The 13,124-nt window shown below is 44.3% G+C and overlaps 1 protein-coding gene across 1 annotated transcript; it reads left to right on the top strand.

Annotated features, from left to right (window-relative positions):
• The first annotated feature begins 202 nt into the window (after positions 1-202).
• Positions 203-4,656, top strand: LOC112247362 (protein Wnt-10b). Its single transcript, XM_024416111.2, is given in 6 exon segments — positions 203-430; positions 1,241-1,397; positions 1,914-2,019; positions 2,305-2,541; positions 2,544-2,767; positions 3,442-4,656. Coding segments are annotated over 6 exon segments (1,356 nt in total). The 5' UTR covers positions 203-356; the 3' UTR covers positions 4,000-4,656.
• The last annotated feature ends 8,468 nt before the right edge of the window (positions 4,657-13,124 follow it).

Here is a 13,124-nt window from a genome sequence, read left to right as displayed (position 1 = left end):
AATGTCTCACTCACAGATGGTGATGCTGGTGAGGAAAATGGTACCTGCGCGAAAAATCTTTGGATATGTTGTGACACTTATTGGCTGTCGGTCAAATTCACATAATGGTTTGTCAACTATTGATGCTTTTCTCAGAAGCTCAATACCTCGAAAACAACCGCCTGTAGCGACATCTCCCCTCCCTTATTTTCTCTCCTCCTCCCCTTCACGTTCGCCCCAAACTATTCTGCTCTCTTTCTTCATTCCTCGTTTTGTTGGAGGCACATCGCTAATCTACTCCACTCTTGTCCAATTTTTCTTTTAATCGATTTTCACACCAGTGTTTTAATGTCACGTCGGGAAAGACGCTTACCAAAATGGAGATATCACATAAATTCAGTTGGGACCTTGTCCTGATTTTGGCAGCGGCACTTACGTCACCTGCAATCACGTAAGTAGCCGGAGAGAGTGATGAGAAGTTGATAAAGTGGAGATGATGTTCAATGAGCATTCCGGGGATGAGAAATAATTAAAACGAAAAGTTAAGTCGGAGGAAGATTTTGTTAAGTTACTGATATTTCCTTGAGGTTGATCTAATATTCTATTGTAGTTAAATAACTTGTTGGTGCACATGTTACAATGTCTTGATGTCTGCGTTCAACTCTGTCTCACTAACATGCCTATTGCTGCCTGCTGTTACCGCTGACATCCCGATTTTCAAAATGATTCTTTGTTTGTGACCTGTAATGACACATACACACACACACACACACACACACACACACACACACACACACACACACACACACACACACACACACACACACACACACACACACACACACACACACACACACACACACACACTCTAATCAGAACCAACAGTTGGGGGACTGAATGATTAAGGACATGCAAAACAGAGATGGTTTAGTAACAATGCCATCCAGGTTTCTACGGCACACTTTTTTTTTTACAATACTGTGCTTCACTGGAACTTGTGTAATTAAAATGTAAGTAGTGAATATAGATACAGTAGGATGGTAATCCCAGAGATAATAATCAACATTCTATTTCCTTGAAAATACATCTTTTCCCAGAATTTAGTGTTAAGCTGTGTCAGCAAATACCTTTCTGTGAATGTTCATTTCATTACATGACACTTTCATTGTTAGACGGAGGGTCGGAGCAGGCACTTCACGGATAGATATTGCTCTAGAGTTGCTGATGACCCTGTACTACCTCTACTGTATCCTCACCTCAGGGTGCTGTGTAATGACATCCTGGGTCTGAAGGTGGCAGGAGATCCAGTGCTGACCCCTACCTCTGTCTGCCTGCGGCTGGCGGGCCTGAGCAAGCGTCAGATGCGTCTGTGTGTTCGGAGCCCCGACGTGACGGCTTCAGCCCTGCAGGGCATGCAGGTCATAGATATATATATATATTTAATACAATTCATTGTTTTATACAATATTTGACCATATTTTAGCAGGGTCTGGAATGAAGATTCAATGACCAAGATGGCCATCATTTTAGTCATGTTGTCAAACCGGGTCTTCTGTATTGTGTCCCACCTACCACCCGCCAACCCCTCTTTTACTGCAACTCTCTGTTCATCATATATGCATAGTCACTTTAATCATATCTACATGTACATACCACCTCAATCAGCCTGACTAACTGGTGTCTGTATGTAGCCTCACTACTTTTAAAGCCTCACTACTGTATATAGCCTGTCTTTTTACTGTTGTTTTATTTCTTTACTCACCTATTGTTCACCTAATACCTTTTTTGCACTATTGGTTAGAGCCTGTAAGTAAGCATTTCACTGTAAGGTCTACTACACCTGTTGTATTCAGCGCATGTGACAAATAAACTTTGATTTGATTTGAAAATGCCAATGTCCATTCTGGTGGTGTATTTATTTGTGTGCATCCCAGGTGGCCATCCACGAGTGCCAGCACCAGCTCAGAGATCAACGGTGGAACTGTTCAGCCCTGGAGAGCCTCAACAAGCTGCCCCACCAGAGCGCAATCCTCAACAGGGGTGAGAGAGACACAGGGGCAGAGAAAGATGGAGGGTGGACATGCAGACAGGATATTTTCCATGTGATCTGACCAGAAAAAACTCCAGTTCCCTGGTCAGGAAGACTTTTAGGCCCTATAGGTGGGGATAGTGGGCAAAAAAAGGATGCTGACATAAAAGCATTTCTTCGCATGTTTTCCTTTATAGAATGAAAATAATGAAAGGATATGAAGCTTTCCTGTATCTAGATTATACCCATTATGATGACATCAGGACTCTGATGTGTCTCTCTCCGCTCTCCCACAGGCTTCAGGGAGACTGCCTTCTCTCTGTCCCTGTTGGCAGCGGGTGTGGCACACTCCGTGGCTTCTGCCTGCAGCTTGGGCAAGCTCCGTGACTGCGGCTGCGAGGCCAAGCGTCGCCTGGACGATGACAAGATCCGTCTCAAACTCACCCAACTCCAGCTGCAGACCCTACAGAGAGGCGGGGCCAGAGCGGGCATGGGAGGGGACGGGGAGGAGGCCCCCCCGCCCCCCAGGATTTCAGAGATGTGCCAGCCAGCCAGCGTTCTGGTTCTACCCACCCCACCTCCCTCCTCAATCCCCTGCCAGAGGACTTCAGCCCCCAGCAGGAAACCTGGGAGTGGGGGGGCTGTAGCCATGACACCCGCTTCGGTGAGAGATTCTCCAGGGATTGGTTGGACTCCCGGGGGACTCCGAGGGATATCCACGCCCGCATGAGGATCCACAACAACAGGGTGGGCCGACAGGTGAGCAGAGACTCTGACAGATAGGATTCATCTTGTGTATTTTTATCAAGATGATAACTGCAGATAAGGATTCAGGCTCTCATTTGGTGAAGGTCTCGCAATGGAATTCATCAAGTTTTCTAACATTTATGGAATTTAATATTTAATTTAATTAATTAGTTATAAACGTTTATTACAGATTCATAAACAATCAATAAAATATTTATAAAACACGTATAAACCATTTTAAAGCTGCAATATGTAACTTTTTAGGTGACCTGACCAAATTCACATAGAAATGTGTGTTATAGAGCTTTTATTTTCATTGAAAGTGAGTATAAGAATTGTATATCTGTTCTTTGTCTGCTATTTCTATGCTTCCCGTTCTTCAGTTCGATTTTTTTCATCTTTTACTTTCAGTTTTGTACACCAGCTTCAAACAGCGTAAAAAACAATGGTTTTGGTTATGGAAAATAAATTTCACAGCAGTTTAGATGGTACTATGCCATTCTTGCTTGTTTTGTCACAGAAACTGAAATTAGGCAAACTATTAGAATTTTAGCAACCAGGAAATGGCAGAGCGATTTCTGCATAGTGTATCTTTAAATACGTTTATAATTGTTAGCCTAGTACATTGCAATCAAAAGCCTTCTACACTTCTATGGATAGTGACATGATTGTTTCCCCCTGCACAGCTTGTGACTGACAACATGAAGCGGAGGTGTAAGTGCCACGGCACGTCAGGCAGCTGCCAGTTCAAGACCTGCTGGTACGTGTCTCCTGAGTTCAGGCTGCTGGGTTCTCTGCTGAGGGATAAGTTCCTCACCGCCATCTTCATCAACTCCCAGAACAAGAACAGCGGGGTGTTCAACCCCCGGGTCGCAGCTGGCAATGGAGCCTTGAATGGGGTTAGGAACGGGGCCGGAGTAGGATCCAGATCTGGGTCTGGGGGCGTGGGTAGCCCAAACAATGTGGGTCGGCGGAGGCCGAGTGTGTCACGGGAGCTGGTCTACTTTGAGAAGTCTCCAGACTTCTGTGAGCGGGAGCCGTCCCTGGACTCCTTGGGCACCCAGGGACGGATCTGCAACAAGACCAGCCACAGCATGGACAGCTGCGGGTCCCTGTGCTGTGGGAGAGGGCACAATATCCTGAAGCAGACACGTAGTGAGAGGTGCCACTGCCGCTTCCACTGGTGCTGCTACGTGCTCTGTGAGGAGTGTCGAGTCACTGAGTGGGTCAACGTCTGTAAGTAGACCAGTAGCCTCCTGTACACACAAACCCACACAACTAAACCTTTCATTTGGTATATGGGTAGACGAGGCCCATCCAGGACTCTTACTTACTTAATCATCTTAATGCTTTGGGATGCATGGGGCCACCACAAGAGAGAAAGAGTGCTACTATTTCAATGCAGCACTAGCAGCCATCTTGGTAAGGGTTCCTGGTCAGACCACAGTCTTTGATGTTCTTCTCAACTGTCCTCCATGTTTCTCCTGGACATTTTCAGGACACAGGATGGCAAAATCTAAATCCACCCTTTAACTCTGTCCAATGTACACACATCCACCCAACCAAACCTTTCATTTCAGTGTTTGTGTTTCTCTTTGCGTCAGTTAAGTCTCCCACAGAATCGGTTTACCCCCCGCTTCTTCTTCTTCTCCTCTTTTTTTTCTTCTTTCCATCATCTGGGATCTATTTTCCCTTTGTTGCCTGTTGTTATTCTCAAAATGCCAAGTCAAAGATTGAGGAAGAGGTGACTCATGTCATTTGTCTTTCTTTCCTCTGCCTGTTTGGATGCAGCCCTTTCAGCCATGATAATCAGAATGCCCTGGACCCCATCTGCTGTTCTGTTCTGCGCTCCCCTGGTCTCTGTTCAGAAACAAAGAACACTCAAACAGCAGTAAGGCATTATTATTTCAACTAACTAATGCCTAGGCTACTATTACAGTGTACAGTTTTTGTGTATATGAAAAATGTATATTATTTTGGTGTGTGAATTTATTTAGACTCCGTTGCTTGGCATCTGCTGTGTGGCACCAGTTTATGAGAGGAACATATGAGACCCAATGACTGAGTGTTTCTCTGCTCAGGATGGTGAAATTGAGCTGAAGTCGTAATAGTCAACAAAGCCTGAACATAACAGTGGGATGCTGGAAAACAGATAAGTCATGTCACGAGTTCTGATATGGAATGTGGGAATAAACTCCAGAGGACGATTATACTCATTGAATATTTTGCACCTGCACCTCAAGACTAATCGGTTTCAATTCTTTAATTCCGATTCTTCATTGCATGTACTAGGAGGAACTAAGGAAACAGAACTAAAGAGAACCAAGGCATGATGGTTCCTCAACGTGTTTCTACTACCAACGGAAACAGAACCAGAGAGAACCAGGCATGATGGTTCCTCAAAGTGTTTCTACTACCAACGGAAACAGAACTAAAGAGAACCAGGCATGATGGTTCCTCAACGTGTTTCTACTACCAACGGAAACAGAACCAGAGAGAACCAGGCATGATGGTTCCTCAACGTGTTTCTACTACCAACGGAAAGAGAACTAAAGAGAACCAGGCATGATGGTTCCTCAACGTGTTTCTACTACCAACGGAAAGAGAACTAAAGAGAACCAGGCATGATGGTTCCTCAACGTGTTTCTACTACCAACGGAATCAGAACCACAAGTCATCTAGTGGGGACAGTTTTTTTGTGTCTATGGATTTTCTTGGAGAAGGAAACCCATGTCTGGCTCTTGGTTGAGGGATGTTTTCGACCTCTCGTCATACTGAACTACAGGTCATTTAGGGAATACTGCACCTAGAACTGTACCACTCATACCCAGGAAATGATCACACACACTGTATTATTGCTGTTTCTTTTGTTTTGTGATTATGTTTTATTTAGTGAATCAATATAATTATTATGTCTCAAATATGCCTCTACTTATTGTTGCCGGACGGAAATTGTCTCATTCCATTGTGAGAACAGCGGTGATTATAGGTCTCTGCATTTCTGATAAGTTTCAATGCTATGAAATGTGTGGGAAGTAGTATATGAGTGCCCACTTTGAGAGAAAGGTAGAGAATTGGCACACATGGATTGAGTATATCAAACCCAGGCAAGGCATGCTCCATTCCCATGACCTGGATTAGGGAGCTGATGGTGAGGTGGGGTGTGGGAGGGTTGGAGGTTTTGGGCATAACCCACTTGGAACAACTGGTTGAATTAACAGTGTTTCAACATCATTTGTCAATATATTGTGACGTGGAATCTATGTGGAAAAAACATTTGATTTGAAAAAAGTAAAAAATATATTTTTTCTATTAAATAGGCACATTCTCCTCCTCTCCCCCGCAACTCTTCCCCACAACTCTTCCCCAGGTCCTTAGTGTACAAGAGAAAGTAGTGCACTATGTTTTCTGCCAATATGCCTGGTAAAAAAATGGTTAATAAATGACTCTGAGGTGGGCCCTATAAAATGTGTGCTTTTCCCCCCAAAATGATCTTTTATGTTTGCCCAAATTATGTTCTCGCAGTTTTATTTTTTCCTCTTTTTAGATTTTCTGTCTCTTTTTTTTTTCACTCTCAAAATTACAATTGTTTATAGAGAAACAACACAGTTGGATGTTCTGAGCCCATGTCAATGCTTAAATCACATAAGAAGACCATTTTTTAGGTCTGGAAGAAAATTAACACTTTTTTAAATGTAATTTTTTTGTGTAATTCCCCTTTAATTGCGCACCTGGCCATTTAATTCCGAACATTAATGACCACATTTTGAGGTTACTGTAACTATACATTTCTTCTTATGTAATCATATAAAGCATGCATGTTCACAAGAAAGTAAGTACGCATACTATATACGGGGTCAGTTCCAGTAGCACATTTACAATGTGCAGAGATACTGGAGTGATGAAGGTACATACACTGCTGTTGAAAAGTTTGGGGTCACTTAGAAATGTTCTTGTTTTTGAAAGAAAAGCAAATTCTTTTGTCCATTAAAATAACATCAAATTGATCAGAAATACAGTGTAGACATTGTTAATGTTGTAAATGTCTATTGTAGCTGGAAACAGCTGATTTTTAATGGAATATCTACATAGGCGTACAGAGGCCCGTTATCACCAACCATCACTCCTGTGTTCCAATGGCACGTTGTGTTAGCTAATCCAAGTTTATCATTTTTAAAGGTTAATTGATCATTAGAAAACCCTTTTGCAAGTATGTTAGCACAGCTGAAACCTGCTGTGCTGATTAAAGAAGCAATACAACTGGCCTTCTTTAGACGAGTTTTAGTATCTGGAGCATCAGCATTTGAGGGTTCGATTACAGGCTCAAAATGTCCAGAAACAAAGACGTTTCCTCTGAAACTCGTCAGTCTATTCTTGTTCTGAGAAATGAAGGCTATTCCATGTGAGAAATTGCCAAGAAACTGAAGATCTCGTACAACGCTGTGAACTACTCCCTTCACAGAACAGCATAAACTGGCTCTAACCAGAATATAAAGAGGAGTGGAAGCCCCTGGTGCACAACTGAGCAAGAGGACAAGTATCTTAGAGAGTCTAGTTTGAGAAACAGATGCCTCACAAGTCCTCAACTGGCAGCTTCATTAAATAGTACCCGCAAAACACCAGTCTCAACATCAACAGTGAAAACGCGACTCCGGGATGCTTGGCTTCTAGATAGAGTTGCAAAGAAAAAGCCATGTCTAAGACTGGCCAATAAAAATAAAAGACTAAGATGGGCAAAAGAACACTGGACAGAGGAACTCTGCCTAGAAGGTCAGCATCCCGGAGTCGCCTCTTCACTTCTGACATTGAGACTGGTGTTTTGCTGGTACTATTTAATGAAGCAGCCAGTTGAGGACTTGAGGTGAGGTGTCTGACTGACCATCGGGTTCTTGGTCACCTCCCTGACCAAGGACCTTCTCCCCCGATTGCTCAGTTTGGCCGGGCAGCCAGCTTTAGGAAGAGTCTTGGTGGTTCCAAACTTTTCCATTTAAGAATGATGGAGGCCACTGTGTTCTTGGGGACCTTCAATGCTGCAGACATTTTTGGTACCCTTCCCCAGATCTGTGCCTCGACACAATCCTGTCTTGGAGCTCTTTTGACAATTCCTTCGACCTCATGGCTTGGTTTCTGCTCTGACATGCACTGTCAACTGTGGGACCTTATATACGACATGTGTGTGCCTTTCCAAATCATGTCCAATCAATTTAATTTACCACAGGTGAACTTCAATCAAGTTGTAGAAACATCTCAATGATGATCAATGGAAACAGAATGCACCTGAGCTCAATTTCGATTCTCATAGCAAAGGGTCTGAATACTTATGTAAATAAGGTATTTCCGTTTATATATTTAATACATTTGCAAAAATTGCTAAAACCCTGTTTTTGCTTTGTCATTTTGGGGTATTGTGTGTAGATTGCTGAGGATTTTTAAAAATGTAATCAGTTTTAGAATAGGGCTGTAACGTAACAAAATGTGTAAAAAGTTAAGGGGTCCGAATGCTTTCGGAAAGCACTGCATAGGGGTAATGTGACTAGGTGTCCACCATACATAGACTGACCAGGTGAATCCAGGTGAAAGCTATGATTTCTTATTGATGTCACCTGTTAAATCCACTTCAATCATTGAGGATGATTGAGGCAATTGAAACATGGATTGTGTATGTGTGCTACTCAGAGAGTGAATGGGCAAGACAGCAGATTTAAGTACCTTTGAAAGGGGTATGGTAGTAGGTGCCAGGCACAACAGTTTGAGTGTGTCAAGAACTGCAATGCTGCTGTGTTTTTCGTGCTCAACAGTTTATTGTGTGCATCAAGAATTGTCCACCACACAAAGGACACCCAGCCAACGGCAGGCTAGTAGTCGAAAATGGGTCATTGATGAAAGAGGATAAAGGACGCTGACACGAATTGTGCAGATCAACAGACAGCTGCAGGTAGTCAACTGACAATCCAGTACAACATTGGTGCCCAAAGACCCATAAAAGAATGCACAACTCATTGTACCTTGACACGAATAGGGTATGGCACGCCCGGCGACCTTACATAGTTCCAGTTCTTTCAGAAAAAAACAAGAAACTGCGATTGCAGTGGCCTAAGGAACTAAAACATGGGACACTGGAGAATTGGAAAAATATTGCCTGGTCTGATGAATCTTTGTTCCTGCTGTTTCACTCTAATGGGAGGACTAGGGTATGGAGATGAGTAATGTAAGTGCATCCATCATTCCGCATGTCAATATTTCAGGCTGGTGGTGGTGGTGCATCGCTTCATGGCAGCAGTCTATACATCTGCAAATGTATTTTTTCAGCAGGATAATGCCACAAGAATTCAGTTTACTGCAGTGGCCTGCTCAGTCACCACATCTCAATCCAATTGAGCATCTGTGGGATGAGGTGGAACAAGCTATTCGGAGTAGAGATCCACTACCAGCCAATTTGACACAACTGTGGGAAGCATTGGGCCAGTCAACATGGGCCAGCATCCCTGTGGAGACCTTGTAGAGTCCATGCCCCGACGAATTGAGACTGTTCTGAGGGCAAAAAGGGGGGACAACTCTATATTAGCAAGGTCTTCCTAATGTTTTGTACACTCAGTGTACAATAAACAGAGCAGCAGCAGAGTATATAATGATTGTATGTGAGTGGGTGAGCGGGTGTGTAGAGTCAGTATAAATGTATGTGCGTGTTATGTGTGTGTGAGCAATTGATGGAGTGAGTGTTTGTGTGTTTGTTGGAGTGTCAGTCAGTGTAAAATGTGTAGTGACATGTCAGAGTGCAGCCATTGTAGCCATTTTGTTAGCTATTTAGTTAGCTATTTAGCAGTCTTATGGCTTGGAGATAGAAGCTGTTCAGGAGCCTGGTGGTGTCAGACTTGATGCACCGGTACTGCTTCCTGTGCGGAAGCAGAGAGAACGGTCTATGGCTTGTGTGGCTGGAGTCTTTGACAATTTTCACACCGCATGATATAGAGTTCCTGGATGGCAGGATGTACTGGGCTGTCCGCACCACTGTCTGTAGCGCCATGCGATTGAGGGCCATACCAAGCAGTGATGCAGTCAATCAAGATGCTCTCAGGGGTACAGCTGTAGAACTTTTTGAGGATTTGAGGGCCCATGCCAAACCTTTTCATCCTACTGAGGGGGAAGTGGCACTGTCGTGCTTTCTTCACAACTGTGTGTGCGTGTGTGGAACATTTTAAGTTCTTAGTGATTTGGATACCGAGGAACCTGAAGCTCTCGACCTGCTCCACTGCAGCCCCGTCGATGTGGATGGGCTCACCCCCCTGTTAGGTATTGTCCATGATTAGCTCCTTGGTCTTACTGCTATTAGATGAAGCACAGTGATATCACATTAATTAATCTGTTGTATAAATAAACAAAATATCTGACATATATTCACATTTGAACATTGCTATGCTTTTAAATGGTTGAAAGTGCAGTCATCGACACTTGGGTGACAACTAAACCAAAAACCTGACATTGATTTTGCATTGGAATTTGGCTGTGTTTTTAGATGGTTGAAAGCATAGTGTTAATCAATTGGAAAATTCAACTGAGGTCAATAAGCTGTCTTTTTAAATGGGTGAATGTAGGTTGTAATCTCATTGATCAATGTGTCAACCAAATATTACCCAAATACCCACGTTGAAATGACGTAGTGTGCCCTGTGGGAAGGCTACAGGCCTACTCCAAACAGGAGAGAGGTGGTTTACACTCCAAACAGGAGAGAGGTGGTTTACACTCCAAACAGGAGAGAGGTGGTTTACACTCCATACAGGAGAGAGGTGGTTTACACTCCAAACAGGAGAGAGGTGGTTTACACTCCAAACAGGAGAGAGGTGGTTTACATTCCAAACAGGAGAGAGGTGGTTTACACTCCAAACAGGAGAGAGGTGGTTTACACTCCAAACAGGAGAGAGGTGGTTTACACTCCAAACAGGAGAGAGGTGGTTTACACTCCAAACAGGAGAGAGGTGGTTTACACTCCAAACAGGAGAGAGGTGGTTTTCACTCCAAACAGGAGAGAGGTGGTTTACATTCCAAACAGGAGAGAGGTGGTTTACACTCCAAACAGGAGAGAGGTGGTTTGCACTCCAAACAGGAGAGAGGTGGTTTGCACTCCAAACAGGAGAGAGGTGGTTTGCACTCCAAACAGGAGAGAGGTGGTTTACACTCCAAACAGGAGAGAGGTGGTTTACACTCCAAACAGGAGAGAGGTGGTTTACACTCCAAACAGGAGAGAGGTGGTTTACACTCCAAACAGGAGAGAGGTGGTTTACACTCCAAACAGGAGAGAGGTGGTTTGCACTCCAAACAGGAGAGAGGTGGTTTACACTCCAAACAGGAGAGAGGTGGTTTACACTCCAAACAGGAGAGAGGTGGTTTGCACTCCAAACAGGAGAGAGGTGGTTTACACTCCAAACAGGAGAGAGGTGGTTTACACTCCAAACAGGAGAGAGGTGGTTTACACTCCAAACAGGAGGTGGTTTACACTCCAAACAGGAGAGAGGTGGTTTACACTCCAAACAGGAGAGAGGTGGTTTACACTCCAAACAGGAGAGAGGTGGTTTGCACTCCAAACAGGAGAGAGGTGGTTTACACTCCAAACAGGAGAGAGGTGGTTTACACTCCAAACAGGAGAGAGGTGGTTTGCACTCCAAACAGGAGAGAGGTGGTTTACATTCCAAACAGGAGAGAGGTGGTTTACACTCCAAACAGGAGAGAGGTGGTTTACATTCCAAACAGAGAGGTGGTTTACACTCCAAACAGGAGAGAGGTGGTTTACACTCCAAACAGGAAAAGGTGGTTTACACTCCAAACAGGAGAGAGGTGGTTTACATTCCAAACAGGGAGAGGTGGTTTACACTCCAAACAGGAGAGAGGTGGTTTACACTCCAAACAGGAGAGAGGGGGTTTACACTCCAAACAGGAGAGAGGTGGTTTACACTCCAAACAGGAGAGAGGTGGTTTACACTCCAAACAGGAGAGAGGTGGTTTACACTCCAAACAGGAGAGAGGTGGTTTACACTCCAAACAGGAGAGAGGTGGTTTACACTCCAAACAGGAGAGAGGTGGTTTACACTCCAAACAGGAGAGAGGTGGTTTACACTCCAAACAGGGAGAGAGGAGGTGGTTTACACTCCAAACAGGAGAGAGGTGGTTTGCACTCCAAACAGGAGAGAGGTGGTTTACACTCCAAACAGGAGAGAGGTGGTTTACACTCCAAACAGGAGAGAGGTGGTTTACATTCCAAACAGGAGAGAGGTGGTTTACACTCCAAACAGGAGAGAGGTGGTTTACATTCCAAACAGGAGAGAGGTGGTTTACATTCCAAACAGGAGAGAGTTGGTTTACACTCCAAACAGGAGAGAGGTGGTTTACACTCCAAACAGGAGAGAGGTGGTTTACACTCCAAACAGGAGAGAGGTGGTTTTCACTCCAAACAGGAGAGAGGTGGTTTACATTCCAAACAGGAGAGAGGTGGTTTACACTCCAAACAGGAGAGAGGTGGTTTGCACTCCAAACAGGAGAGAGGTGGTTTGCACTCCAAACAGGAGAGAGGTGGTTTGCACTCCAAACAGGAGAGAGGTGGTTTACACTCCAAACAGGGAGAGGTGGTTTACACTCCAAACAGGAGAGAGGTGGTTTACACTCCAAACAGGAGAGAGGTGGTTTACACTCCAAACAGGAGAGAGGTGGTTTACACTCCAAACAGGAGAGAGGTGGTTTGCACTCCAAACAGGAGAGAGGTGGTTTACACTCCAAACAGGAGAGGTGGTTTACACTCCAAACAGGAGAGAGGTGGTTTACACTCCAAACAGGAGAGAGGTGGTTTGCACTCCAAACAGGAGAGAGGTGGTTTACACTCCAAACAGGAGAGAGGTGGTTTACACTCCAAACAGGAGAGAGGTGGTTTACACTCCAAACAGGAGAGAGGTGGTTTACACTCCAAACAGGAGAGAGGTGGTTTACACTCCAAACAGGAGAGAGGTGGTTTACACTCCAAACAGGAGAGAGGTGGTTTGCACTCCAAACAGGAGAGAGGTGGTTTGGTCCAAACAGGAGAGAGGTGGTTTACACTCCAAACAGGAGAGAGGTGGTTTACACTCCAAACAGGAGAGAGGTGGTTTGCACTCCAAACAGGAGAGAGGTGGTTTACATTCCAAACAGGAGAGAGGTGGTTTACACTCCAAACAGGAGAGAGGTGGTTTACATTCCAAACAGGAGAGAGGTGGTTTACACTCCAAACAGGAGAGAGGTGGTTTACACTCCAAACAGGAAAAAGGTGGTTTACACTCCAAACAGGAGAGAGGTGGTTTTTACATTCCAAACAGGAGAGAGGTGGTTTACACTCCAAACAGGAGAGAGG

This window comes from Oncorhynchus tshawytscha, linkage group LG16 (assembly GCF_018296145.1).
Source record: "Oncorhynchus tshawytscha isolate Ot180627B linkage group LG16, Otsh_v2.0, whole genome shotgun sequence".
Taxonomy (NCBI): domain Eukaryota; kingdom Metazoa; phylum Chordata; class Actinopteri; order Salmoniformes; family Salmonidae; genus Oncorhynchus; species Oncorhynchus tshawytscha.
Note: the sequence above shows the minus strand (reverse complement) of the source record. Positions and strands in the feature narration are given on the sequence as shown.